Below are 25,802 nucleotides of genomic sequence, written 5' to 3'. Positions count from 1 at the left end.
GCCCACTGGCATCATAGGGAGTTCATTCTTCATGTTCGGGGTGTTCTTGCTTTTCGTGAGTTCTATCCTTCCGTTCTTCTTTCTCAAGCATCATGACAAAATGACTGTATGCACCAAGTTGGATGGTATCTAAACAGACTTGTATTGGAATATTGGGGGGGATAGACAAATGACTGAACTCCGAGTGAGACCATGGAGGATGAACACGAAAAATACAGGTCTAATGAGCCGTGATACCCAGACGATGCATGAGTATGTGGTTTAAGAGCTCGCTCGAGCCCCCATCGACCGCCAAAACCTTTGTGACTTCCTCCTCGCGCAAAATCTGGTCGATGTACTCTGCTGCACCTGACAGATGGGCGACACGGGCACAAGCCGCGTGGAGCTTGAGGTAACGAGGGTCGGGCAGAGGGCGCTTTACTGGGTCAGATGTGGTGAAGTCGACTTGAGTGCTAGGAAGAATCCTAAGAAGAAATCGACTGGAAGACGGAGCCTCCACGGTGTAGCTGCTATTGGAACCCTATGAATGGATGGGGGGTCAATCTAGGTCGTTGTAAAATGTAAACACGACCACTCACATCAGGAATTTTCTTCAGCCAGAGCTTCAGTTGGTCAAAGGATGTGTGAATATTGGTATCTAAGGTCAGGATGTTCTCAAGGCGATGTATGTTTGCGCCGTTGAGTTCCTGAAAGGAGTTGATACCGCCGTACCGATCCAGTATAGCATGCACAGATGCTGCATAGGGCTCCTACAGGAGAGATAGGATCATGAATAACAATGATCCTTTCGGTTATAAGGTAAGAGCACACCTTTGCGGAATCATCGAAATTCTCATTTGTGGATCTATCGAAGATATGGGCACAATGGGTGACCACTCCCATACTCACCCCGTCGTCGAGAACAAGCCCTGCAAACACAGATCCGGAGTCGAGCCGTCTCGAAATGATGCATCGATACCCGTCACGTTCCAGGGCCTCGAAGAGAATAGAGAAGACCGGGAAAAGAGTCAGTGTGCCTCAGCCATAAGACATTTAAACCTAGATGGCGTACTTGCGCCTTGGCTACGTCATGGGAAGACGGAGTTGCGAGCAACAGGGCACGAATTTCATCTTTTTTGAGGTCAAACGATGGTGCGGATGGATGAGACGAAGGTGCCGGAGTGCGACCGTTTGTTTTGTAGACTACGTGAAAGCCGGGATCCTGCGTAAGCTCCTGCATGGATATGAAATAAAGGTAGCTTTGACTTACAGCACCTGATGAAGTGGTCCTTGTAGAGATTCGCCATGTTCTGGAGATTGGTATCGTCCTGACACCGCACGATCTCCGAGGCGACATTTGCGCGACCGTCGTCAGTCGGTGCCTCGAGCAGCAGCCGCCCGATAAGGCGAGCGCAAATTAGGGGTGAGAGCTTGCCCGTTTGTGGGAGGGCGGCAGGATTGGCCAAGACATTCGTTTCGAAATCGAGACACCGAGAATAAGCTGTGTGTAAGACGAGTTCAGTGCCGGTGTTGAAGCTGTTCGGTCGAGGAAGAGGTTCGCCAGAATCGCTTGATTCGGCCATGGTGGTCGTCGTGGAGGTAAACCATGGTGGACTGTGGTACAGGTGAACTTCTTCCGTCTCCGGTAGGTAGGCAGTCATTATTCAAGGAAGTTTTGCAAGCGAGGAGTCCTAACCTCTTGCTTTCTCCCTCGAGAAAAATGAGTAAATCGAATAGAACGAGAGACTCTCAGCAGCACAGGAGAGAGAACGCCTCTACCCGGAGTTCGAGGCAGTCCCAACGGGGGTTCCATCTTGTTATATCAAGCATTCATTACTACTCAGGTAGTCTATCTGGTCTCCCGTGCGTAGCACGGGCTCGCTGCTAGTATTTAAACTAATACCGTCCTCGTACGTCATGTATGTATAACTCTTGGTACACTTCATGGAAAATGCGGAAGCGTCAGACAGCAACGAGCAGCAAGAACTTCAATGTGACTCATACATACAACATACGCTCAATCCTCCAGGACGCGATATCATGAACAGAGGCACTTAATCCACACCGCCCCACGGCCAGAACACGGGCACCGTTCTACGATAGAAAACAATGAGACGGATATGTTAGCAAGTGTGTCTGATCGAGGGCGCGAGAGGGAGTGGACTCAAGGAAGGCCACGAGGGCGTCATTGGTGGAAGCGGACGACTCACCTCTTGTATTCTTGCCACTTGGGATCGTTGCCGTACTTCTTGTCACCGGATTTCTGTGCTCAGTGGGATGAAAGTGAGCGCAATACACCACACTACTAGTCTGCATTTCAGCGGTTAGGCGACTTACCTCCAACGGAGGGACACCGGAGACCTGAATAGTCGCCAGTTTGCGTTTGATAAGAACATCAACTGGGAAATAGAAGGAAAGTGTGGGACGTACGTTTCGCAAGAGCATGTAGGTGACCAAGGGGCTGACGGCGGCTACCGCCCAGGTGAGCTTGGGAAAGTATGGCGTTCTCAGCGATGCAATGGACAATGCCCAGATGCCGGTCCAGATGCCCACTTCGCCGACATAGCTGCAGTGTAAAAGGCAGTCAGTTCAGCGTTCAGATGTTGTGCAGATGTAGAACGTCATACTTTGGGTGTCTGCTTAGGCTCCAGAGCCCGCTGGTGATAAACTTCTCCTCGTGCTGTTTGTTCTTTTGCGCATTCCTCCAGTTCGCCTTTTGACGGTCGGCGATGATCTCGAAGAGGAGGGAGGCGCCGTAAATGCCGACGGCGGCATAGTCGGCATAAGACAGTGCAGGGTGGAGGTGCACTGGAAGGGTGTTGACCTGTTGAGCCACAGGTCACAGTCAGAAAGAGACACGGCGTGCTGCAACCTCGGTTCTCACCATGTAAACGGGAAGTCCGACAAGAAATACCCAGGTGGCTATAATACTATAGGTTCAGCAGGTGCAGACAAAGGCCTAGGAAGACTCGGTACCTTGGGCGAACCAGAAGGCAGTGAATTTGGCGGGTTGATGTTTGACTTCGTCAAAGCGAGAGTCACCACCGGCCTTGATGGCTCTCTGGCAGACCACAATCAGTTTTCAAAGAATCAAGCAGCCCAGTTATCTACCATACTTGGACGAGAAAACTGCCGAGCCGAGCACTCCATATTCCTAAAGCTGCGGTCAAGAGCAATTGCCTAGGTGCGAAGCTGGACAGTGCAGGGAGTGGGACAAGGCGTCGTTCGAGGACTGAAGATTTGAGCTGAGGATAGTAAAGCGAGACGAATGCAGTGGAGAGAAAGCCTAGAGAGCCTCCTAGATCATAGTACTTCTCGTTCGCTTGGGGAACGAAGATGGCGGCGAGGGCTGATCATCATAACGGTCAAGACGAGGTTTTTGGGGATGTCAGTCGCGATGGGGAGAGACTGACCTGCCTGGAGCCCGTAGGCAGAGCCGACGACGGGAATCAATCTCGAGAACGCGTTCATGGCGGTTGTCGACAAGGAGGATGATGGACGGCCATCGCATCGACCTGCGTCAGGCCAACGTCAGGCGCAGATCGCGTTGCGGACGCGAATAGCGACTACTGAATCGAGCGTGGCATAAGATGCGGTCACCTAACTGTCTTGTGTGAGGTCTGCTACGGAGACTAGCGGTCACCTGATCGGCGCGTTCCACGCTCAGATTTGTGCGTCGTGCGTCATGTAGTGATGTCAACAGGTTGTACAAAGGTTGTATATAGACCACTCCCTCGATGGTTAGTCTTCGCCATATCCTCTTTTCCAATGCCTCTCCACGTCAACGCTCATCCAGGCTACTATCACGAAGAGACAGAGCACTCCGTCATTCCTCATCCGCCCGACGAGGAGCAAAAAAGCGGCCATGAGGACTTTCCGGACACGGGGTGGAGGGGCCAACCTCCCACCCCTAGTCAAGATGGGGGCGACTCCGAGAAAGATTTTATGCACAAGCCACCGTACCTTTGGAAGTCGGATGGTGACAAGTTCGAGAAACATTATACTTCGTGGGTCGAATTCAGTGGGATTTTGGCTATATGTCTTCTCACAGGGATTATTGCAGACAGTGCTGGTGTGGCGACGGTCAGCACCAACTCCTTTGAGAAGACATCCGTTGGTTCTCATATTCTTTCATCCTCCCAGTCGTCTTTGAGTTCCACGGCAACCCTTTGGATGCTAAGCACTGTCACTGTCATCAGTGCCAGAGTCTTCATGGTACATCCTCGAACACATTTCGCGCCATTTCGCAGCCTTTCCCTAATTTACTCACTAGGTGCACCCTTCCAGTGGGCTGTTATCTTTCCCAAGGTACAACCTTTTTTTACTTGTCACGACACTAACTCACTATCAGCAACTCAGACGTCTATCAGGCTCGTGAAGAATGAGGAGGACCACCTTCACTTCTTCAGCACCGAGAAGTAGGTTTTGTCCTGACTTTGATGTTATTACTCTTCTTCTAACCTATGATTTCCAATCTCCTTCACCTCCAGACGAACATCAGGCCACGACGTGCCTTGCAAAGTCTCATGCGATAACTGTCGCTCCCCACTCTTCGACGAAGGCAAAAATACCGTGCTCGCATACCCTGGCTCATTCCGCTTCAAAGATAGGCATGTCCCGCATGATTTCCAGCCCACGGCACATATATTCTATGAGCAGCGGGTGATGGAAGTACCTGATGGGATGTGCGTTGATCCACACTCTTATGTGTCTCGATCTGCCTAACTTTCGATCGTCAAATTATGACTGGTTGGAATATAGTCCGAAATGGTCTGGCCATAAGGGTTCCAGTGTGCGTAATTGATATGCTCACTCGCTCATTTACCATTTGGTTTGACATTGCGGACGTACAGAAACTGCTCCCAGAGTTGACAGCCGACGAAGGGTATGTGGTTGACCACGATTCAACGATCCAAGATCGTCACATGCTCATCAGTTCTCCTATATATGTCACCACAGTAAACTACCGAAATACAAGGGCCACAAGGAGCCCGACGAGGATGGCGAGAATCAGAAGCGCAAGCGAACGGAAGCATGACTCTTCAGTGAAGCGATCCAAGATTGTTGCAGTGTAGCGATCGTGGGGTATTTTCAAGGTTGTACCGTCTTGTGTTGCCCTCGAATGTCACTTCTCGGGTCAATAAAAGACGGAGAGATGGGCCGCTGCTGAGAGGAAGCCGACACAGCTGGAGGTTTTACGCGTGTGCACCCCACTGTGATTTTGATGATACTGGCGCTCCGAAGGCAGCAAACGCCAGCCTTCAAGGTCGTTTTCAATATTAATCTAAACGCTCGTGAGCTTCGCTTCCTACCAGGAATCCGTAGTGATTCACCTATCAAGGAGGTATATCTAATAATAATACATTGTCATCCTGAACCACATCCTCTCGTTCGGACATCACAATCATAAATTATTGAGCCCTGCTTGGCTACTTCCTTCACCGTGCTCATGTTCATGGTTCGAGTGAGCGTAATGGTCAGGGGAGTGGTAATTGGGACTGTTCACATCTTCCTTGGACGCGCGTCGCGATCTTGTTGGTTGGAGATAAAAGACAGTACTGAGATAACCGTTTCCGTCTGTCGTCGACTCGAAGGTAGAGGGCGACGCGCGGGTTATTCCAACACGAATGATGACGCCATAGAAAATTATGGCGATTAAGGGTACGGTCTGTAGTGTAAGAATTTGTGTCAGATTGTGGGCATAAGGATGAGGGTGCTCGAGCTCTAAGAGGTTATGATCTGCCCGGGTTTTGCTAATAGAGGAAAGGATGGATGAACACCCACCAATTCGATCATGATGGCCATCGCGTTTGTATTGACCAGGAGGCATATAAGGGTCACGCCAAGGGTCAAAGTGTAAAGCAGCGCAGCGTCGACGACAAGGTGGAGGACGGGAAGGGCGGAGTGACGAAGCTGCTGTGGGAGGATATGGGTGTTGAGCTTCCAAAGTCGAAAACCGAGTAATGCTGCCAGCATATAGAATAAGTAGAATGTAAATGACTGCAACATCTTGCATGTGGGAGTTAATCATACGTACAAGAGCAGGTGATGTTGACGATAATGGAGCAACAAGCAGCGGTGACCACCATGATGGGAGCTAGACGTCGTTGATATACAGCATAGGCCCATATTCCGGTGAACATAGTACCTTAAGGATGTATGGCCGTATGAATGTTCAGTACCACAGAGTAAGCAGCGATGCAACGAGGCGTATCAATAATTGTCCCACCCGAAGATCAAATATTTGACTAACCTACATACCCACAAAAGAATGCAACTGGCATGAGAATGATGACTGCACGACGTTCCCAGACCACATAACAGCGGTATATCTGCGCGACAACCACTCATCAAAGTCAGGAATCAAACGGATTTTCCGTAGAAGGCTCACCAGGACGGCATCGCCTGTGAAGCACTGGCAAGCGTACAAGACAAGGATAGTAATGAAGGTCGGGGATGATTTGTCTTTGAACCATTCAGCTGGAAGAGCTTGGTCTAAGAAGCCTTCAATCGTGTGGCGTATGAGGACGGCGACGTGCTTTGAGATCTTTGCGTTAGCTGACATGCTGATAAATCCAAATAATAGATGCAAGAATTAGATCGAAAACTCACCACAGTGCTGAAAGTGAAGAACACGCAAGTAAAAGTCAACATCAAACGGCTGATTTCCGTGGCGGAACGACCATGCAGCAGGACCCATAGCGTCACAAAGAACATGAACAATGAGAATCCTGGACATATCCCTTTATTCGTCAGCGCCCGGAGTTGTAAATATGTAGATGACCCCGAGCAGGTACAACGCACCGTAAAGAATGCAAGTAAGACTCAGCGAGATAAGAGTCGCCTTGGGCAATGAAAGGGAGGCAACTGACATATCGTGTATGCCGCAGCCCAGAGGGCTCACTCGCCTTTGCGATGGCGGGACGAGAGAGAACGGCGATGACGAGGATTGTAAATCGTGTTTCGCAGATGCCGCTGGGGGCAACCCGGCTCTACAGATATCACATAAAAGGTTTCGGACGTTGTTATACTGCCGAAGTGACCCGTCGGTTAGCTAGCTCTCAGGCCAACGCTATATAGCAATACGGAAAGGACGGGAATCAGCACGCATTGGTAAGTAACGGCAGGCAAAGATGCGATAAAATGTTGCGTGGGGACTTCCTATGCCCCAATGGCCAGGGCTCTCGTAACTTGAAGTCGCATCACCATGGTGTGCCAGGAATTGGGAGAAATCGCCGGGGCACTACAACAATCAAAGAACTACTATAGTGCACAAACCATGGTTATGGTAGCGTATTGTTGCTGGCTCTCGATAAAGTAAGTACTGTAGTATGTTGTGGCAGCCCGGGGAATTGCACTGCCGCATCTAAAGTGCGGCTATTCTATCTAAATAGTATTAGGCTTTGGCCACGCGAACGGCTAATTTGACCGAGCCCTTGGCGCCGGACTCTTTGTTGCGGGACAGCAGTCAAACAGCAGTCAAACAGCAAGGAAAAGTATTCGTGGGCGACAATAGCACCGTCAAGCATACATGCTCTACTAGGAGTGCGACTTACCCTGTGTCCGAGACGCACAGGTGGCACCCGATGCGACGTATTTCAACCTCCCCCATTGGCTCCGCCTCTGTTCCATACCAGACTGTCACCTTTAAACCTCCCGTAGAAATAGACATGTGAAATTGCTCGATTACAAGGGAAAAGACCGGGGCAGCCGTAAAGTAAGTACCAAAAAAAATGTGCACACCGGCAGATAGGGATCAAACACACAACTTGCGTAAATGAAACAAGTTAACCAAGAAAAAAAGCCGCAGCCGGAGAGGGAAGGGAGGGGGATGATGGCATACAGAAACAATAGACATTCTGATATCTACACGGACACCAATAGCAAGCATATTAGTACAGAAAGCGGCAGTAAGGGTAAGCTCAAACCAAGCTCGGACAGGAATGAAAAGACAGAAATGGAATGGAGGATGTGGGATAGAATGTTGGGGCAACACTAAAGATGCAATCGGAGCAAGATGTTGAGGGTAGAATTTCTACGCTGGGTATGGAATGCAGAGAGGAGTCGAATATGGAACTTGGAAGAAGACGAAAGAACGAAAGAAGTATGAATACTATCAATAACTATAACTCATCGTCCGGCTCTCCCTCAGCATCGGCGTCCGAGCCCTCCTCATACTGGAACTGCAAACCCGCGAGCGGCGTGCCATTTAAGCCTTGAGCTTGAGCAGGATTGAACTCCGTCTTCGCGTCTACCACCATCTCCGTCTGCCCCTGTTGATGTCCATGGCCGTTCAACAACGACATCTGTGTAGGACTGGCTACGGCAGAGTCCACATCCATGTTCACCACGTCCATGCCCTTCCCGTTGCCCATACCATTGACGTGCGCGCCGTCACCATTTCCGATAACGGTGTCGTCGCTGGGCGCGCTCTGACGACTGTGCGCGGTAGCTGTGAAAGGCGTGCCAGAGTCGAATTCGGATTTGGCGTCTTCCATGACATGGTCCGTGTCTTGGGGAAGGGCCAAAGGGGGCGGGAATGATATGGAAGGCGAACCATTTGGAAGCGGTGGGGTATCGGCGTCCTCCGTCGTACGATTCGGCAAAGGTTGTTGAGAACCCTCGTCTGGCCCTGCCTCGATCTCCGGCTCACCCTCTGGCTCTGGTGAAGACTCGATCCTGCGTCGTTTACGCCCCACGATCCTGCTGGCCGCAGATACCGCGGAAACGGATCTCTTCAGGATGGGCTCTGAAGTGGGTCCACTGCCGGTGCCCGTCGCGCTCCTCGATCTCAGAAGACGTGGTCCGTCCTGAGCTGCTAGCCGAGCAGCGAAGGCAGCATCATCGTCTACGATGCCAGCATCCTTAACAGAGGCTCTACCACTCACTCTCCTTCTCCTCTGAGTGGGCACCGGAAGTTCTTCTTCAGACTCGGCGTCCTCTTCCGTGTTCTCGTCGTCATCGTCATCACTATCGGGAGGCTCAGGGAGTTCTTCACTCTCTTCGCTCGCCTCACTCGCCTCGTCTTCTTCCTCCTCCTCTTCGGAATACTCCGCATCAGAATCCATCTTTCGTCTACGCCTCCGTACGGGCCTAGCTGCCGCAGACTTGCGTGGCGAACGGGTAGTACTCTTGCGCGTCCGGGTCCCCCGGGTGCTAGTCCGCCTGGCGGACACGGCTGCGTTCTTGCGCGGACTGATGATGTTGGCACGGCCAGAGGGAGCAAGCGATAGAGGAGATGGTGTATTATCGCCCCTCTGACTTCGCAGACGACGGATGGGGGTATTCGTTGCACTACCATTCGCCAGTCGACCGGAGGAGCGAAGACTCTTGTTGGAAGGCGCACGCGCAAGTCGTCTCGGTTTCGCTGGCGAACGAGAGCCAGAGTTTCGCTTTCTACCTCTGACAGGGCGAACCTCGTGATCTTCTTCCTCCGCACCTTCTTCATCGGATTGAGCACCACGATCATTCCTCTCGCCGACGGAAGCGGTTTCTGCCTCTGGCTGATGATGGTCCAGCGTCATCGCGCTCGTACTCGCCTCTCCTTCCGTCGCCGGCGTTCCGAATCCTACCCCCAAACCAACACCCAGGCCCCCACCTCCAGGCCCTCCCTCCTCCAAACTCCTCCCTTCAACTCCATCCGTCTTCTTCACCCTCGCCAACAAGAACGGACTCCACTTCAACCTCTCCGGCCTAATCCGCAGGTGCCCCTTCTGCTCCCAACGTTCAAGCCACTGCCACACCTCATCCCTGTTCCATCTTATCTCGTAGCTTGCGGGCGGCACGAACGGCGCGGGTTCGGCTCCATTACCGCCGCCGCCGTTGCTCTGCGAGGTCTGGGAGCGGACGAGGTGTCGCCGGGCAACGCCGCTTTTGCGCCCTTTGGGGAATTTGATGGATTGGCCTGGGAGAGGTTTGGGTGCGGGGAAGTGGGATCGAACAGAGATGAATTTGAGGTCGGAGAGGGTGTTGTAGATGTCTTCGAGAGTCATGCAAGTCGCAGAGCTGATGTCTATGAGGCAATGTGGTATGAGCATTTGGAAGTAGGGTTACTGGATAAAGAAACAGACCTTCGAGTCGAGGATGTGCAGGAGCGGTGTGAAGGTATCGCATAAGTGATAAAGTCCAATAATTCTTGTATCCCAGCGCGCCCAGACCAGATAGGGGCTTCTCCGGCGAACCAGTACGCTGTTCCTTTTTAGACAGAAGATAGCCTGAGAAAAGTTCCAATCAGATACTTGACGCTCAGAGCAAAATGATAGAGAAGAGAACAAAACTCACTAAACTCGATGAGCAGATTTCCCCAGCCCTTTCTCTGCCGGACGGGGAGGGTCATGATACAGCTAACGTTATAATCCTTCGGGCTGCGTTTCTCCTTACTGAAGTAACCGATAAAGTGTGCCCCAAACTCGTCGACTTCGGTCATGACGTAGAACAAAAAGGGCTCGACGTCGTAAAAGAGGGATTTGTGATCGAGGAACATCTTGGACAAGAGGCACAAGTTCTGACAATAGATCTGGAAATGAGGTAGAATTGTGAGTTTCGTCTTATGCGAACGAAAGGGAGTACAAACTTTGTTCAGGCGACCGTCCACTTCGAATATGGACACGGCGCCGTCCCTGTAAATTTCGTCGCCGGGTGGATGTCGCGCTTTGCATTTCATCTGCTCTCGTACACATTAGTAAATACACATATGACGAGGACTAATCATCACGCACCCTATGCCTAGCAGCCATGAACTGGCTCTTCATATACTTCAGGCAGTACTCGCACAACCAAAGTCTCCCATCCGGTATGTTGTTGTACTCCTCCGGAAATGGTGCATCGTACCACGTCTGGATATCGTAGATACCGAACCGTATGGTGCGTATTCGGAGTGGTGGCTTCGTCGCCAACGAATGAGGGGCGGGGGTAGACGGTGCAGGAGTTGGTGTCGGGGACTCTGAGCGGTTGGTTGCGGGAGTGATGGGTGTATGGATCGATGCGGCTATCGTAGATCGTAAAGGGCGAGAAGATGGGCCTGCTATTGGGGTGTCAGGAGTGGCGCTGAATTCTGGAAAGGGCAGCTTTGGTCGAACCGCCAGCTTGTCCTGCACAAAAAAAAAAGGTGAGTGCACGACGACTTGAATCGGTGAAAGACTGTGGCGTACCTCAGCCAGCTGCCGACTCCTATCGAACCTCGATTTATCCCTCACCGTGATACTGGTTTTCGAGATATCTCGCTCCTGGGCGGTCAAAAGGTCGTCAAAAAGACCCTTCCCAGGCTCCTCGTCGCTGCTCTCAACCTCCTTCTCCTTGCCCTTGGTACTTGCCGAGGCCGGCTGCGGTACTCGCAGTACGACCCGACGCTGAGGTATCGACGGATGCTGCGGCGGTGTGATCTTCAAGACAGGACGTTTAGGACTGGATGATGCCCGTGCAGGCGGAGGAGATGAGTCTTGGATGATTCTTGAGGCGCGTCGTGACTTGCGGGGAGAAAGAGACGGTTTCTTTCGTGGGCGACGGCGGGAAGCTTTTGGTGTGGAATCGGATACGTCCTCTTCATCATGTTCTGCTTGGTGTGCGGGCTGCTCGACAGTCTCGACGTCGATGTTCATGTCGACCTCCATCTCTGAGTCGCCTGCCGCCAGCGAATGGGGTTCGACAGCATTTCTGCCTTTGCCCTTCTTTCGCGTCGACTTGGGGCGACCCCGAGGCGGCTGAGACCGCGAAGAAGAAGCCGGGGACGACTGGCGTGGCATGCGCAGAAGTTCATGCATTTCAGGTTCGGGTTCTGAGAACATAGGCGGCTGCATCTCTTGCTCGAGATGGAATTGGGGACATGCTGGACAGTGCCATATTCCAGGAGGCGCCTCTGCGAGTGGAGGGTCCAAGCAATCCATGTGCCATCCTATGGTATGCCGTTAGATGTTATCATAACGGGCAGACCAATCCAGCGCACCTCTGTCGCAGGAATCACAACACAGCATGCGGCCCTAGAAATATGTGTGAGCGGTAACAAAGGACTATGAGTTTCAAGGCGAACTCGTACATCGTCCTCCTTATCGTTGCACACTTCGCAAGGTTTGCATTCTGCGCATTTCCAAGGGTAGGAGTACATGAGTTCGGCGGCGGAATCGAGTTGCATGCACCTCGGGTGGCCTACGGATCAGGAAGTCAGACGCGAGTGTGGCGAGGGAGCGGGTGAAGGTGAGTGGCTCATACCGCTACGACCACACTCGTCGCAAGTGACCATCCGCTCGGGCTGGCCGTCTCGATTCCTGTCGTCATTTCCCTGACAGAAGCCACACTCGTCCTCTCTGAAGACCTTCTTACGTTTACGCTTCGGTGTTTTCTTTATCGGGGATGGTTGGACTGGCTGAGTGTCATCGGGGGGTGGGTAATAGACTGGGATCGGGGCGAACGGATCTCCCTGTGGCGCTTGGGAGTACTCGGGGCGGTGATGGGTTGATTGGTGATGATATTCTGCTGTTGGAGTTGAAGGCAACTGTAGAGAGAGAAGAGACGCCGAAGAATGAGCGGGAGAGCGTGCGAGCGCGTCAGGATATTAGAGCGGGAGACGCGACGCGACGCGATTCTACGATCGGCGTATGTGCAAGGCAGAGACGTCGACCTGCGTCCCCGACAGAGAAATTAACGGCGAGCGCACCTCTTGACAAGTATGAGATTGTTGGGGAGTCTGGAGCGCAGGATCTATGGGCAGGTCAGCAAGAGCAGGGTCAATAGGGATGTCGTCTGGGCCAGTGCTCGCGGCTGGAGTGCCGTACTCGTAGGACGTCTCGCGGTCAACACCTTGCGGAAAGGGCAGACCGCGCATGTCGCCTGAGGAGATTGTGTGGTGAGTGAGCCGTGACGGGAGACGGGGGACGTGGTGGACGACAGGCGGGATGGCTGCTCGACGGCGAGCACGACGAGGAGACCGTCCTCCAAGTTGTCGTCTATTTGGGACGCCGCATCCCCGAACACCGCGACCGAACCGTCCCCCGGGGTCCTCGCGGCCCGCTCATTTCCGGCGCGCGAGTTCGAACCATCATCTCAAGTTTCTCACTGACATGGGCGCCGTGTCCGCCACGATTGCATGAAAAGACAGAGCGAACGATATCGATACCGAACGGAAAATGTGATTTGAATGTGTATTCCAGGCAGAGAAGGACGCGTAATAGATGGAATAATGTATCTGACTGTGTGACACCGTGTTCCGCCCCGCCACTCCCTTTTGTGGACCCCCTTCAGGCATCCCCGAGGGTGGAGAACAATGAGAATTCTCTTGGTTCGCTCACGGCCGTGCATTACTTGATTGCTTGATGAGCACTCCGCACAGACCCTGGTTACGTTACGCTGCTCGACGTGACAAGGGTGTCACGCGCCCCAGCCCTGCTCGTACTCGAGTCAATGAGAGTGCAGCTTTTTTTGTGCAGAATGCTGCTGATTGTAGGCTTCGACTGCAGTAGAATTAGATAATAAATTGAGAGGAAGTAAAAAAAAGAGGGAGGAGCAGGGGTGGAAAGGGGAAGAGGGAAGCGGCGGTGTGGCTGATCGTGGACAAACAGTGCACAACTCGAACTCATCCCGAGTCCGGCTCGGTGCTGGCTCAAGTACCTGCTCTTCCCCTCCCTCGCTGTCCTCCCATCTCCTTCCTTCGTCCCCCCATCACACCGTCGCTCGCACCCACGACATTCTCGCTCTTTCGACCCCCTTGAATTTCCAGCAATGATGCAGACAGCGGTCCAGCACATGCCCGCTCACCTCGTGCACCAGTACCCAAGGACGTCACTAGCCACAGCGAACATGAATCCAAACGGCGTCGCTACGCCCCCTCTAGCCGCCCGCAAGCGAAAGCGCGCTCGTCAGTACACCGTAAACTACTCAGAAGTCCAGGAATACGACCCAGACGGCAAGCTCAGGGAGGTCATCGTCATCGAGGACACTCCACCCCCTCCCACCGTATCACCTGCGACGACCGTGCGCACGAACGGCTACTCCGCCTCTTATCAACCCCCACAGTACTCCGCTCAGGTCAGGACAAGAGCCAGAGCAGCAAAGGAGGCAGAGGCACTTTCCACCACCACCACCTCCGTCGCCCTTCAGGCGCCTCCACCCAAGAAGAGGAAACGTGACGTCGGCGACGTCCCCCAGGCCACCAGGAAGGTCGCTCCCCCATCCTCCCAGCAGGCAACCGTCGATGGCGCCGCCACCGTTTCTTCCTGGGCGACCAGCAGCGCAGCCACTACAACCAACACCGTTGATGTACGTCCCCCCAATTTACCCACGCCCGCCTCACCATACTCATATCGATCTCTTCGCACGACAGCCATCAAAGGCCCCACCACCGTCTTGCGACGACAAGGAGGGTCACTACATTATTGTCCCGGACGACATTATTTATAAGCGCTGTATGTGCTCTCTCCCTTCTCTTCACCCCCATCACCCCATCCGTCTTCTCACCTCCATCGATGGGCATTAGATCGCACTGTTCGACTGCTTGGCCAGGGTACGTTCGGCAAGGTCGTAGAGGCAGTCGACCAGGAGACAGGCAGACGTGTCGCCATCAAGATCATTCGCGCGATACAGAAGTACAGAGACGCAAGCAAGATCGAGGTCCGTGTTCTCCAGAAGCTCAAAGAGCGCGACCCCACGAATCGGCAGTACGTATCGCACCGCATCGCCCTCCCGTCGTCCCCCGAGCGCTCGGTTGACCTCATGCCCTGACAGCAAATGCATTCACTTATTACACTGGTTTGACCATCGCAACCACATATGCCTCGTATCGGAGCTCCTCGGCATGTGTGTCTACGACTTCCTCAAGGAGAACGACTTTGCTCCTTTTCCACGCTATCAAATCCAAGATTTTGCCCGGCAACTCCTCGGCAGCGTCGCCTGTGAGTCTTTGCTCGATTCGTAGATCCGCGTCATCATTCTCATATGCCTTGCGTTTTAGTTCTGCATGACTTGCACCTGATTCACACCGACCTTAAACCGGAGAATATTCTTTTGGTTCACAACGGCTACCGAATGGTGAATGTTCCCGTCCCTGGAAAGGTCAGTCTCATTACGAATCCACCTCTTGCCTCGGACTAATTGACACTCTCAAATACAGCGGCCACAGCAGACTCGGGCCAAACGCATACTGAACTCCACAGAGATTCATCTCATTGACTTCGGTTCGGCGACCTTCAATGAAGAATATCATTCGACGGTCGTGTCCACACGCCATTACCGTGCTCCAGAGATCATTCTTGGTCAGTTTCATGTGTATCGCCCTTCGATGAAATGCTGACATTGGGCGATTCTTTTGGTCTCTTTATTATCACAGGTCTAGGCTGGTCATACCCTTGCGACGCGTTCTCCCTGGGGTGCATACTGGTCGAGTTTTACACTGGGGTCGCTCTCTTCCAGACGCACGACAATCTGGAACATCTCGCTATGATGGAGCAAGTGATGGGCAAGATGCCGGATCGCTTCGCCCGAGCCGGAGCCAGGTCGAAGCCAGAGTACTTCAAAGAAGGCAACAAGCTCGATTGGCCGAAGCCGAAGGCTTCCCGGCAGAGCAAAAAGGAAGTTCGGGCAACTCGTAGTCTCCAGGTCTGATCATCTCGTCGTTCATTGGACGGCTGTATCAATGCTGACTCTCGCTATATTACAGGATATCATCCATCCTACAGACCAGATTAACCGCCTCTTTTTGGATCTTGTGCGCAGGTTGCTCTGCTTTGATCCTGCGCAGCGGATAACTGTCCGGGACGCGCTCAATCACGCATACTTCATGCAATCGATTTCTCCAGAGGAGTTGTAGCCTCCCCTCCTTCGTCCACTTGTGTAACATCGTTCTTGTCTTTTCCCTCTTCACGGACGATCCTCAGTAGACAATCATGGAGGCGGGCCCCGTCTCATTGCTGGCCTGAGTGCGGCTGCGCTTTACTTGGTTAGCCGATGTACAATACATCCATCCGTTCCTTTCATCTCCTTTCGTCCTCCTCCACCCGGCGGGCTTGTGCATATGCATCCTCATCGATCTCGTTTGCGCTCTTCAAAGTGTACCACTATTGTTTCTTGTTACCTCTGGATCCATAATGCGATGCCTTCGCACTTTAACCTCCACTATGATATTTTTCGGAACACCTTTTCTCTCTCTGTCGCATCTTGCGCCTCCTCCTGCTTCGCTTTCGTGTTTCGTCTTGTCTCGTTAGCACTCACTGAAGCATCGTTTCGTGAATTCCTCTTTCCTTCTATGCATCTCGATTCCCATATGATACATGACTGCCTCTTTGTTCTTAAACTTTCTTCTTCATTTTCTTTTTTGGTGAGCCATTTTAACGTGCTTTCATCCCCTCGGACACCACGTAGAGATCTCAGCCTGGCGGGGTTCGGTGGCTCGTCGAATCCCGCTCCAGCGCCAACGTTCCTTCAAGTCCCTTGGTTTTCTTTTGCTCCCTTCGATGCTTCGGAATTGTTTGAATATCGGCTCGAGGTTGCCTAAAGCTGTCTACCGTACGTATGTATTGTCCCTCCCCCGCTCCAGTCGTCAATGAAGACAAACAACCGAAAATGAAGAGTTGTGCTGAGGAGGCGCCCGTGCCCGTATGGAAGGGTTCCTTTGGGAGAGGTGGCGTCAGGAGAGATAGGTCCACGACGGTGTTCGTTCGAGCTTCAAGCTTGCAAGCATCGTCATCAAGGCTGGTTTACATGAAAGGGTTATAGAAATAGAGACGGCGACGAGAGATATCGAGAATCTAGTCTATTCGAAATTGATCGATTATTATAATACACGGCGAAGTCGGTAGGTACACGTTCTCTTCTGAAGCTCTCTTGTCCGGCCCATTGGCCCACTGCACGCTCACGTATCTGCGCTCTAGGTTTTTGTCTGGACCGGTCACGGCACAGGCCCTTAGAGGTAGAATGCGACTTGGTCTGAGGCCTGGGGTACTTATTACGTGGAGTTATAGAGGAACCGGAAGCCCGTTCGTACTGACAGGTAAGGAAGTTCACACGTCGTACAATGATTGCATTGCAGCCGCGGTACCGCGGTCGCCCCAAGGAAGTAGATGAAACTTAAAAATATAACGCAAGAGTCAAGATGAAGGCCTGTGAATACCTTGCAGAAATATCAACGCACGTTTCTCTCACATGCGAGTTCGAACTTCGAAGGCCAAGTCTCGCCCAGGACCCTGTGGTTGCTGCCAGGCGCTGGATGGCCACTGTGATTCGACGTATAGACCTCCCGTGGGTGAGGTCAGACTTAGGTCTCGATGCATCCGGTGTCATAAGAGTGAGCTCGACTTTCGTGGATATAACTGGCACTGGCATGCCATGTGGCCCGCACCCGGGACGGTTCCGAGGCCCTCCGAAAGTAACAAGAACAAATAACCTAGTTCGGGTGATTGTGGCCCGTTGTAGACTCGCAAATCAAGCTCCAGTCGAACTCCGTGGTGTTCCATGGGCGACCGAGTCGCATTAGAAGCGATATATCCGAATCATATAACACATCCTCTTCATGAACATACAAATACATACATCTCCTAACCAATGTCTCAAAACGCATGTACAATACTCATCTCGCGATCCCAACGATTCATTTCTCCGGATGAGCCAGTTCTGCGTAGCTCAAAGGTATCCGTCGTGGGCGAGTGCGACTTTTCTTTCGACTCCCTTGTCGATGGCTCGTATGACGGTTCGAACGCATAACCGTCCTCGAGCTCGATGGGTGCAGTCCCCTGACTGCGAATCATGGTCGCCGCCTCTCCGCCAGCTTGTGCGACATCTTTTTGTTTGTCTTCGCCGTCGAACAAGGCGGCTGTTTCCTCCAATGTTCGACCTATGTCGAATAATGTTATGTACTTTCTATTTCGGGACGGGAGACCGAACAGGCGTACCTCGCGTCTCAACAATATAGGTTATAACGAAAATAAGCTCAAACCCGAGCCATCCACACTGCAGGAATAGGTCAATATCTATATCATGCCGTATATTCTGTTTCACTCAACGTATACCAGATACTGAGATGATCAAAACATTAGATGATTCCCAGGTCACGAAGAAGAAGAGGAGACTCAACGTATTTCCAGCCGATGGCGTCCAGAGCCCATGGATTGACGAAGGTGTTGAAGGCCAAAGTCAATGCCACAGTCAAGTTCTGATCCACCCGGGGTTAACGACAGTCCTCTAGGGTTAGGATGATGAGGGCAACCTACCATGATTGCGAAGCCTTTCGCGCGAATGGCGTACGGAAGGATCTCCAGGGTATATGCGATCAACATTGGCGTGTAGGCGATGTCATAAAAGAAATAAAAGATGAAAATGAATGGGACCGTCGCTGTTCGTCCCACGAAGTGAGTAAATTTGCATGCGATAACATTGTTTTGGTTGGACTTGCCTTTAGCGGCTCCGGCAGTATGGATCGTGTTGAAAAGAGCGGTGGTGAGTGTCCATACAGAGAAAGCTGAGAACCATCAATCAGCTACGCTGCAGCGTCTGAGGGGTGTAGAAACATACCAATCAGCATGCCCGCGTTGGACGTAATAAAGAGTGTTCTTCGACCGAGCTTATCCACAAGGGCCGCACCACCAAAAGCAGCGAATAAATTGAAGATCTGACCATTTCAAGTTCAGCCGAACCCAAGTCTGTAGAAAATATGCAGTGTCGTGTACCATTAGTCCTCCGTTGATTGCAGCCTTCGTCGATGTTCGTTGTATGCCAACACCTTCGAGGACGAGATTGATGTCTGAGCAAAGCACGTCGGGTTAGTGAACGTATAGGAGATGCAGCTCAGTAACTTACAGTAGGATACCAAACCATTTCCACTGTTAGGCAAAACGCAAAAAGAAGCTGATCAGCCACAAAAGGTTGATACGTATGAGGGATTCAGCTCACATACCTCCATTGAGAAAAGCTGGCGATAGCGACGATGATCATCATCCGTCTTCGGTTTCCCGGTGTGGCGATTAAAGCTTTGAAGGAAGTGGACTTGGACATCTCTTTCTCCAACTTGAGGGCGTGCCTGATTTGAGCCATTTCGAAGACAACTAACGGATCATGCTCATCGAAGCCATTTGCATGGAAGCGTGCAAGTACTTGGCTTGCTTTCCCCTCCTGTAGCCGCATCATAAGTACCATGTTCATACTTTATGAGCAGCCAGGACGCACCCGACCGGTATGAATCAACCATCGAGGACTAGAGAGAACGTCAGACATCAGTGATCATCATGGCCGGACAATGAGAATATCTAGTTACCTTTCAGGCATGAACCAGACTAGCGCGAGTTGGATTAGGGGCCCAAGACCCTATTGCCAGATACGACAGGTTTCGACGCTTAGTTCAGACTTGGCTCCCCAGAAAGGGAGAAAGGCTTACTTGTACTAGTGTAGGAGCACGCCAACTCCAAAAGCTGAGTGGCGCACTTTGGTAGGCTCCAAAACAGGCCCAAGCCGCTGAGAGATGGTTGAGCTCATTGCAATGAAAAAGAGAGGAGGACGTACAGATGACACTCCCAATATACCACGAAGCGTTATAAAAGGAGGTCATTTTCGCGCGCTAAATACGAAGTTTTAGCGTAGTGTAACACCAGAGCGCGTGATCAACTGGATAGGCACCTGGGTTGGATATGCCAATTCCGCGATGAGAAGTGGGGCGGCATTGGTTTGGAAAGTGAGGCCAGCACCAACTGAGGATTTTCGCCGGTTAAAGTAAATTATCCCACTGAAGAACAACGACGTACTGAGAACTCTTGCTCCGATGAACCTAGCGACCGTGCTCGCCGTAGCCTGACTAGTATGGTGTCATTTCGCGATCAGGGAAGTGCCTGAAATTCGTACGTACGTCGCAACACCGCCTAGCATGAAGATAGAACCAATGAAAAGAGTCGCTCTCCGTCCAAATAGGTCAGAGCAGTATGGCGTGAAGGGTAAGCCCTATACAAGAGAAGCAACATTGGTGCTCGGCAAAACAGCATGGGGTCAAGGGCCTCACAACTAGGCTACCAATCATCTGTGCGGAGTTGATGAGCCCTGAATTCATTAGGAAAGAAGAAAAGTTAGATATTGCCAACGGACATCCTCAGACAGCGCCAGGCGCAGACGTACCGAGTGCTTTCCCCGATGGGTGGTGGAATTGGTCTTGCCATGATGGTACAATTTGTAGGCCTACGGGCGGTCGTCAACGGCTGTGGCTAGTGCATACGGAAGTGACATACCGTTGATTAAAGAGGAGTCAAACCCATTGACCGTGGCCGTGAGCAAAGGAAGAATCAAGTACAGGTTAAGCATTAAGATGCCTGGAGACGTGGATCCGAACAGTTAACCTCATGGTTGCTGCATAACAGAGCTTGAGATACCTACCGTGGTTCCTCCACCATGGCCCTCGATCGATGAAATCAGCAACCGTCCACTGTGTGATTGCCATATTCCTCGGAAGTTGCGCGAAGACAGAGACGGCAGACAGGGTATACGGGAGGACGAACGGACAGCAGGATAGCTCCAGTTAACGAGCTCATGTGCAAACTAAATACATGGTCATCCTGGTTCTCATGCTGCAATATGTCCGACAACCTGTTGGGAACGCGGGGTAATAAGTAGCGCGGGAAGGCGATGATGTCTAAGTTGCATCACGGGGACCGACTCGGCTCACTGGGCTTGTCCCGTAGTAAAACCGGAACTATCCAAAGAGGTACAGAGCGGGCTATTTTCGCTTAGACTGCACCGTCTGTAGATATGGACATCGGCTGTTACGCACCCGTGTCGGCTAGGGGAATAGGAGGCACAGGAGGCAGCGGGGTGGGGAATCTGTAGCAAAATAAATCAGAGCAATGACGCACAGGACCCTTCAAAATGTCGAGCATCGCGAGGGCTTGGACCAACTGTAGAATTGTGTCCAGTGGGGGTACGCTCAGATCAGAACTGGCCCACTGGATCACCCGGCAGGCGCATTTTTTTTCCCTGGCAGGCCCGCTCCCCGGCGCCAACCATCGAGGGGGTCACAGGACAGGACCGCGGTAAAACGTGAGCGAGTGTGAGGCACGTGAATCCCTATGAAGGTTAGTGCCCATTGGCCAATTACAACTTGATGCACAGCACAACAGACGACCAGGCAAGTGACATTCGATGAAGGTAATGCGGGCCTCTGGTTTGCGCCAGTGCCTGAGCCTACACAGTTGGCAGAAACGACTATGCCTTTGAATGACGATTGAGAGCACATATAGCCAAGTCAAAACTGTGATGTCGAACCGTTCTTGTATTCATTTTGTATTCCCAAGCTGCTCCCCATGACGTCTGAGAGAGGATTTGAGCGAGTTTCGTGCGAAGAAGAGTCTAATTATCCCATCGCTGCGGAGTGCGCATCGTCCATATATGCGAAGACGGACCTACCCCTCGGGGCCGTGAAGGTTTTCTTTCCGTATGCGGCCAGCATGCACGAAGCAGCCGTGGAAGAACGGGTAAAACTGAAGGGAGGTGCGTCATGAGTGGAGGCGGTCATTGAACGAGTAAGAATCCTACGTACTCATTGGCTCTCGAAGTTTGGCGCTTTGAAGTGCATTTGCTATGGTTGAACAAAGGCTGAGTTTGCCGCCATGCGCTCGATATTCAGTACGATGCGTAGAGCAGTCACGGTGCATGCAGATGCTGATGGAAAACTCATGCGGAGGATACTATACAGGACACAAAGCTCACAGACCGGAGGAAAATGCGATCACAAGCGGGCCTTGGCGGCAGCATCGTCCATCGCGAGCGTGACCATCCTGACCTCCTTCTTTGTCCCTTCAATCACATCCCTATACACCTCCGTCTTGACCCGTAAGTTAGTATAGGGATTAAGAGGTATTTACCGATTGGAGAAGAGAGGGAGGACAAGAACTTACCTCAATGAGGCCCCAGACACCACCCTTTGCCGTGCTAGCCTTCGCCTCTGCCATCTTGAGAGCGGAGGACAAGACAGCTTCCGTACCGCCCGGAACAACTTCGTCAATTATGCCAGACTGTAGAGCTTCTGAGGGTGTGAAGCGGTGGCCCTCTTGAGCAATCTTGCGATGAGTGGGCATTGCGGAGATTTTGGCGCGAAGAAGGTAGGCGAAAGAAGTGGGCCACGGGGCGCCAAAGTGCACCTTACGTCCGAGAGAGAAGCAACGGCCGATAAAGAGAGTTATTAGTTTGAGATAGACAAAGAATCAGCCCGGAGGAGAAAGTAGCCAACCTCATTCATGCAAATCCAAGCGTTACGCTTCGCGCCGTCGGTCATGACGCGGTAGTCGCAGGCAAGAGCGATGATGAAGCCAGCTGCGAAGCAGTGGCCGTTGATCGCACAAACGGTCGGTACTGGTTTGGACAGCTTCAGTTCTTCCATGGTAAGTGTTACGAAGAATGAATCTACTCACTGGGAAATGTCAACAGCCGAAGGAGCAGAGGATCGAAGGTATCTGCGCGGTGCGACCTATACTCAGTACTAGCTTTCGCCAAGCAGAAGAGAGACAGATTGCACATACGAGGGAACCAATTCGGATCAGAGACGACGCTCTGGTAGTCAAATCCTGTGGTTCATGAATAAGGGCCACACTCAGTCAATATACGAAAGTCAGTCCGGACAGAACTCACCATTGCTGAAGAATTTATCCTGGCCCCTCTTTCCCACTATGATCAAAGCTCCCTGCCCATCCACAGCATTCTTGTCTTCCGCATTCTTCGTGCCTTTGGGCTTGCTCTGCAATGCGTGCCAGCTTTGACGCCACTCTCGCTCGACGATGTCCAGCGCTGGCTTGAAGGCACTTTGAATGACATCACGAGTCAGACGATTGTCCTCGCCATTATGAAGTTCGATCTGCCATGTCACTGGTGAAGCTGGATAGGTAGTACGAGTGTATATCAGATCATGGACATGGACAGAAATGAGCTAGCAAGAACGTACGACGCGTGATGGTAAGCAAAGGACTGGAGGAGCTAGAAGGTAATTGAAGAGGGTACATTGCTGGCGGACTCATCTCTTCACACAGTGTGCAGGAAGATGCGGAAGAGAAGAGTTTGAATTCACGCAGAGCCCATGTTACTGTACATGGAGACAAGGCTATGTCCGTATTATTCTTAGTCCAATATCAAGTGCTTGGGGATATGCTTCGGCGTTCGTGTAGAACCTCGCCCGAGAGAGAGTCGCGTCCAACTTGGAGCATGTGATTGTTGTGTGATTGACTGACTTGCGGATGGAACTTTGTGAATCGAACATGCTTTTATACTCCGGTTTTCAAGCATTAATGGGGTAGTGGTAACCTGGGTCGTTGCCATCGACCCGCCGGGGGTTCGATTCCCTCTTAATGCAGTAAGCCAGCTTGGTATCTGATTTTTTCTCGGGTTCCCTCTCTTCAAGAATAGCGAGGTCAAGGATCTCTAACAAGTACTTCCATACGCCGCCCAGTGATACGCACCGTTGGAACCGCACACTGTTGATTCCTGAAAGGCACGCTACCTAACGTCAACGTACAACTGTAACTTCCTTCGATTCATTGCAACGCGCACCCTACAAGGCACTAATATATAGTATACATCAATAATTGGACGTGAGCACACGCACAGAAGTGCGTTTCACCGGCTTCACGCCGGTTTTTGTTTTCTTTGTACAGCAAGCACCGTCGTACATGAGCGTTCGGAGGAAAAGAATGTGAAGTGAGATAATGAGTCTGAAGAAAGCAATGTCGTGGAGCTGGATCGATGAAGTGGTCCATACAGAAGAAAGGGAGCAGAAAAGGTAGACGAGGGAGTGAAGTACGGTAGAATGTAAAGTCGCGGCGAGTGAGAGGTGGAGAAGGGCGAAGAGTCGTCTATGCAGCGGCGGTGGCGGCGGCGGAGAGTTCAGTGCGCTGACGGTCCCGGTGCTCCTGGAGCAGCCTGTCAAGAGCCTCCTTCTGGCCGACCTCGAGCTCACCGGACTGAATACCGGAGTGGTAGACACGGAGGAGGGAGTCGACGTCGTCCATCGACTGTGTCCGGACGTCGGCGAGCTCCTTGATCTTCGCGGTGGCGTCCTTGATCTCGTCGTCGGTGAGCTTGAGACCGAGCTGCTCGACGCGGGACTTGACGGCGTTCCATCCGGTCAGACGATGACTGGTGAAAGAGAACGAGCCCTGAATGTGAGCACGTCGCCGGGGAAGGGTGGGACGCGTGTAGCACTTACCCGATGGAGACGTATCTTGTGAGACCGAAGTCCTCAGGCTTGAGGATTTCGTAAGTGCTAGGGTTGTTGAGGATGGCCTTCGCGTGGATGCCGGCCTTGTGAGTGAACGCACAGTACCCACTATGCGAGGAACCCGCCGGGTCAGCGTTTGTACCATGCGGGATCGAATCGAAAGACGTACGTGATGGGGTTGTTGTACGGGATGTTGACCTCGACGGCCTCTGCGACCAGGTTCTCGATCTCACGGAGGGCCTTCAAGTTGTACTTGGACTTGACGTATTCGGGGTTGGCGGCGTACATGCAAGCGACCAGACCGCCGAGAGAGGTGATACCGACACGTTCACCAATACCGAGGACGGCTGTTGATGAAGGTTTAACTGTCAGTAGATGATAAAATTCGAAAGAAGTTGTGATACGGACAGGTATCGATGTGAGTGGCACCGGCCTCGAGGGCGGTATAAGCATTGGCAATAGCTGTTGATGGATGTCAATACTGTAGCTCACAGTGAAGGCGAGCGACGACTTACCCATGCCGGTATCGTTGTGCAAGTGCACCTCGATATCACAGCCAACGACACCCCTCAACGTCCTGATCAGCTCATACACCTGCCTTGGGTTGGCGCACCCGACGGTATCCGCAATACCGACACGGTTCACGCCGATCTTATCGACTGTTTGGTAGATGGAGAGAAGGTCGACGAGGTCGGAGCGGAAGGAGTCTTCGGTCGAGAAGCGGACTTCGATGCCCTTGGACTTGACGAAGTTGATGACCTCGATGGCGGTCTTGGTGATGTAGGTCATGTCCTTTCCGTGCGAGAACTCACGGAGGAAGGATGAGGTGCCGATAACGACATCAACACCGTCAACACCTGATGTGGTCGTTAATGAGACATGAGGTCCGATGAGAACAGAGAAGACAACGAGGAGGAGGAAGCGTACCAGTCTCGACAGCGATCCGGGCATCGTCCATGTGACAACGGATATGGGTCAAAATCTTCGCCTTCAGGCCGAGCTTGCAGATGGCCTCGCAGTCTGCGCGAGACTGTTCTGATGCGGCTGGGGAGGTGAGCTCGAGGTATTCGACACCGAAGGCATCGAGGGCCTTAGCGATAGCGATTTTAGTCTTGGTGTCAAAGAAGGCGTTGGCGAACTGCTCGCCCTCTACGTATCGCCCGAAAGCATAGGGTTAGTTTGACGGATAGCTACGACGACGACAGAACTTTTTCGCACCTCGGAGAGTGCTCTCGATGATCTTGAAGTTTGAGACGTTGTTCAAGAAATCGGAAGCACGGGGAGCATACGGATTCCGACGTTGCGAGTCAGTGTGGCCGTTTGCGCTCTTGACGCCGTTAGGGGTATTTTCGATGCCGACCATGTCGGAAGAGCCGTTGGGCAGGGCGTCGCCGTTTGCGTGTGGGCACATTGGAGGAGATGTGGTTGTTGTATGAGTGTAAGGGGGTGGCAGAAATTGTTAGATGGAGAGAGGGGATGGGGAGAGCGGAGAAGGACTATAAGTTGGAGCTGGCCAGTAAGATTGCCTACAAAAAGTTTCCAAGCTTGATCGAGTCATGCCGCGGCGTTGCCCGAGTCAAACTGAAGAGCGCTTACCGCGCCACACGTGATCTCGCACCGGCCGAATTCTAATTTCTGGCGGCCGATGCACGAACGGGTGGCACCA

The 25,802-nt window shown here is 52.2% G+C and overlaps 10 protein-coding genes and 1 non-coding gene across 11 annotated transcripts; 3 read left to right on the top strand and 8 right to left on the bottom strand.

The window, feature by feature from the left end:
- Positions 1-220: 220 nt before the first annotated feature.
- On the bottom strand, positions 221-1,562 carry STEHIDRAFT_152697 (uncharacterized protein; the record flags this gene model as incomplete). Its single annotated transcript, XM_007299785.1, has 5 exons — positions 221-520; positions 579-749; positions 811-975; positions 1,052-1,182; positions 1,250-1,562. The coding sequence occupies 5 exons, from the start codon at positions 1,560-1,562 to the stop codon at positions 221-223; spliced, it is 1,080 nt and encodes a 359-aa protein (XP_007299847.1).
- Positions 1,563-2,033: 471 nt separating this feature from the next.
- Positions 2,034-3,450, bottom strand: STEHIDRAFT_49978 (DUF1295-domain-containing protein; the record flags this gene model as incomplete). The annotated part of the gene is made up of 9 exons (XM_007299324.1): positions 2,034-2,073; positions 2,190-2,242; positions 2,317-2,340; positions 2,410-2,545; positions 2,607-2,803; positions 2,864-2,901; positions 2,956-3,040; positions 3,096-3,328; positions 3,393-3,450. 9 exons carry the CDS (start codon positions 3,448-3,450, stop codon positions 2,034-2,036), a joined length of 864 nt encoding a protein of 287 aa, XP_007299386.1.
- Positions 3,451-3,747: 297 nt separating this feature from the next.
- Positions 3,748-4,704, top strand: STEHIDRAFT_49041 (uncharacterized protein; the record flags this gene model as incomplete). The annotated part of the gene is made up of 6 exons (XM_007299251.1): positions 3,748-3,986; positions 4,043-4,062; positions 4,123-4,194; positions 4,253-4,287; positions 4,339-4,397; positions 4,470-4,704. 6 exons carry the CDS (start codon positions 3,748-3,750, stop codon positions 4,702-4,704), a joined length of 660 nt encoding a protein of 219 aa, XP_007299313.1.
- Positions 4,705-5,258: 554 nt separating this feature from the next.
- STEHIDRAFT_144471 (uncharacterized protein) lies at positions 5,259-6,904 on the bottom strand (the record flags this gene model as incomplete). The annotated part of the gene is made up of 8 exons (XM_007299783.1): positions 6,784-6,904; positions 6,592-6,710; positions 6,371-6,517; positions 6,233-6,311; positions 6,017-6,127; positions 5,764-5,945; positions 5,548-5,647; positions 5,259-5,287 (listed from the first exon to the last, which is right to left on the bottom strand). The coding sequence occupies exons 1-8, from the start codon at positions 6,851-6,853 to the stop codon at positions 5,259-5,261; spliced, it is 837 nt and encodes a 278-aa protein (XP_007299845.1). The 5' UTR covers positions 6,854-6,904.
- Positions 6,905-9,786: 2,882 nt separating this feature from the next.
- STEHIDRAFT_49053 (uncharacterized protein) lies at positions 9,787-11,576 on the bottom strand (the record flags this gene model as incomplete). Its single annotated transcript, XM_007299254.1, has 5 exons — positions 9,787-10,193; positions 10,261-10,495; positions 10,553-10,642; positions 10,698-10,921; positions 11,120-11,576. 5 exons carry the CDS (start codon positions 11,574-11,576, stop codon positions 9,787-9,789), a joined length of 1,413 nt encoding a protein of 470 aa, XP_007299316.1.
- A 293-nt stretch (positions 11,577-11,869) lies between these two features.
- Positions 11,870-12,214, bottom strand: STEHIDRAFT_50161 (uncharacterized protein; the record flags this gene model as incomplete). The annotated part of the gene is made up of 2 exons (XM_007299341.1): positions 11,870-12,120; positions 12,184-12,214. 2 exons carry the CDS (start codon positions 12,212-12,214, stop codon positions 11,870-11,872), a joined length of 282 nt encoding a protein of 93 aa, XP_007299403.1.
- Positions 12,215-14,224: 2,010 nt separating this feature from the next.
- Positions 14,225-15,772, top strand: STEHIDRAFT_50261 (kinase-like protein; the record flags this gene model as incomplete). Its single annotated transcript, XM_007299351.1, has 7 exons — positions 14,225-14,372; positions 14,444-14,624; positions 14,692-14,858; positions 14,918-15,018; positions 15,089-15,218; positions 15,293-15,561; positions 15,623-15,772. The coding sequence occupies 7 exons, from the start codon at positions 14,225-14,227 to the stop codon at positions 15,770-15,772; spliced, it is 1,146 nt and encodes a 381-aa protein (XP_007299413.1).
- A 1,673-nt stretch (positions 15,773-17,445) lies between these two features.
- Positions 17,446-20,488, bottom strand: STEHIDRAFT_144467 (general substrate transporter). Its single transcript, XM_007299782.1, has 21 exons — positions 20,311-20,488; positions 20,166-20,246; positions 20,056-20,115; positions 19,943-19,980; positions 19,793-19,884; positions 19,692-19,741; positions 19,567-19,637; positions 19,453-19,507; positions 19,328-19,404; positions 19,208-19,257; positions 19,120-19,147; positions 18,851-19,065; positions 18,754-18,776; positions 18,624-18,697; positions 18,469-18,565; positions 18,350-18,415; positions 18,168-18,289; positions 18,032-18,109; positions 17,961-17,972; positions 17,850-17,907; positions 17,446-17,791 (listed from the first exon to the last, which is right to left on the bottom strand). The coding sequence occupies exons 1-21, from the start codon at positions 20,372-20,374 to the stop codon at positions 17,508-17,510; spliced, it is 1,695 nt and encodes a 564-aa protein (XP_007299844.1). The 5' UTR covers positions 20,375-20,488; the 3' UTR covers positions 17,446-17,507.
- A 1,016-nt stretch (positions 20,489-21,504) lies between these two features.
- STEHIDRAFT_118201 (ClpP/crotonase) lies at positions 21,505-23,082 on the bottom strand. Its single transcript, XM_007299781.1, has 7 exons — positions 22,868-23,082; positions 22,558-22,800; positions 22,449-22,493; positions 22,341-22,382; positions 22,160-22,281; positions 21,828-22,070; positions 21,505-21,754 (listed from the first exon to the last, which is right to left on the bottom strand). Exons 1-7 carry the CDS (start codon positions 22,923-22,925, stop codon positions 21,659-21,661), a joined length of 849 nt encoding a protein of 282 aa, XP_007299843.1. The 5' UTR covers positions 22,926-23,082; the 3' UTR covers positions 21,505-21,658.
- Positions 23,083-23,201: 119 nt separating this feature from the next.
- STEHIDRAFT_t67 lies at positions 23,202-23,272 on the top strand. The gene has a single exon. It is a non-coding gene; the product is annotated as a tRNA-Gly (tRNA).
- Positions 23,273-23,445: 173 nt separating this feature from the next.
- Positions 23,446-25,618, bottom strand: STEHIDRAFT_90937 (homocitrate synthase). Its single transcript, XM_007299733.1, has 7 exons — positions 25,355-25,618; positions 25,064-25,285; positions 24,652-24,993; positions 24,545-24,598; positions 24,306-24,483; positions 24,125-24,244; positions 23,446-24,054 (listed from the first exon to the last, which is right to left on the bottom strand). The coding sequence occupies exons 1-7, from the start codon at positions 25,545-25,547 to the stop codon at positions 23,772-23,774; spliced, it is 1,392 nt and encodes a 463-aa protein (XP_007299795.1). The 5' UTR covers positions 25,548-25,618; the 3' UTR covers positions 23,446-23,771.
- Between the last annotated feature and the right edge of the window lie 184 nt (positions 25,619-25,802).

This window comes from Stereum hirsutum (assembly GCF_000264905.1).
Source record: "Stereum hirsutum FP-91666 SS1 unplaced genomic scaffold STEHIscaffold_2, whole genome shotgun sequence".
NCBI classification, from domain to species: Eukaryota; Fungi; Basidiomycota; class Agaricomycetes; order Russulales; family Stereaceae; genus Stereum; species Stereum hirsutum.
The sequence above is the reverse complement of the archived record's forward strand: the minus strand, read 5'-3'. Positions and strand labels throughout refer to the sequence as shown.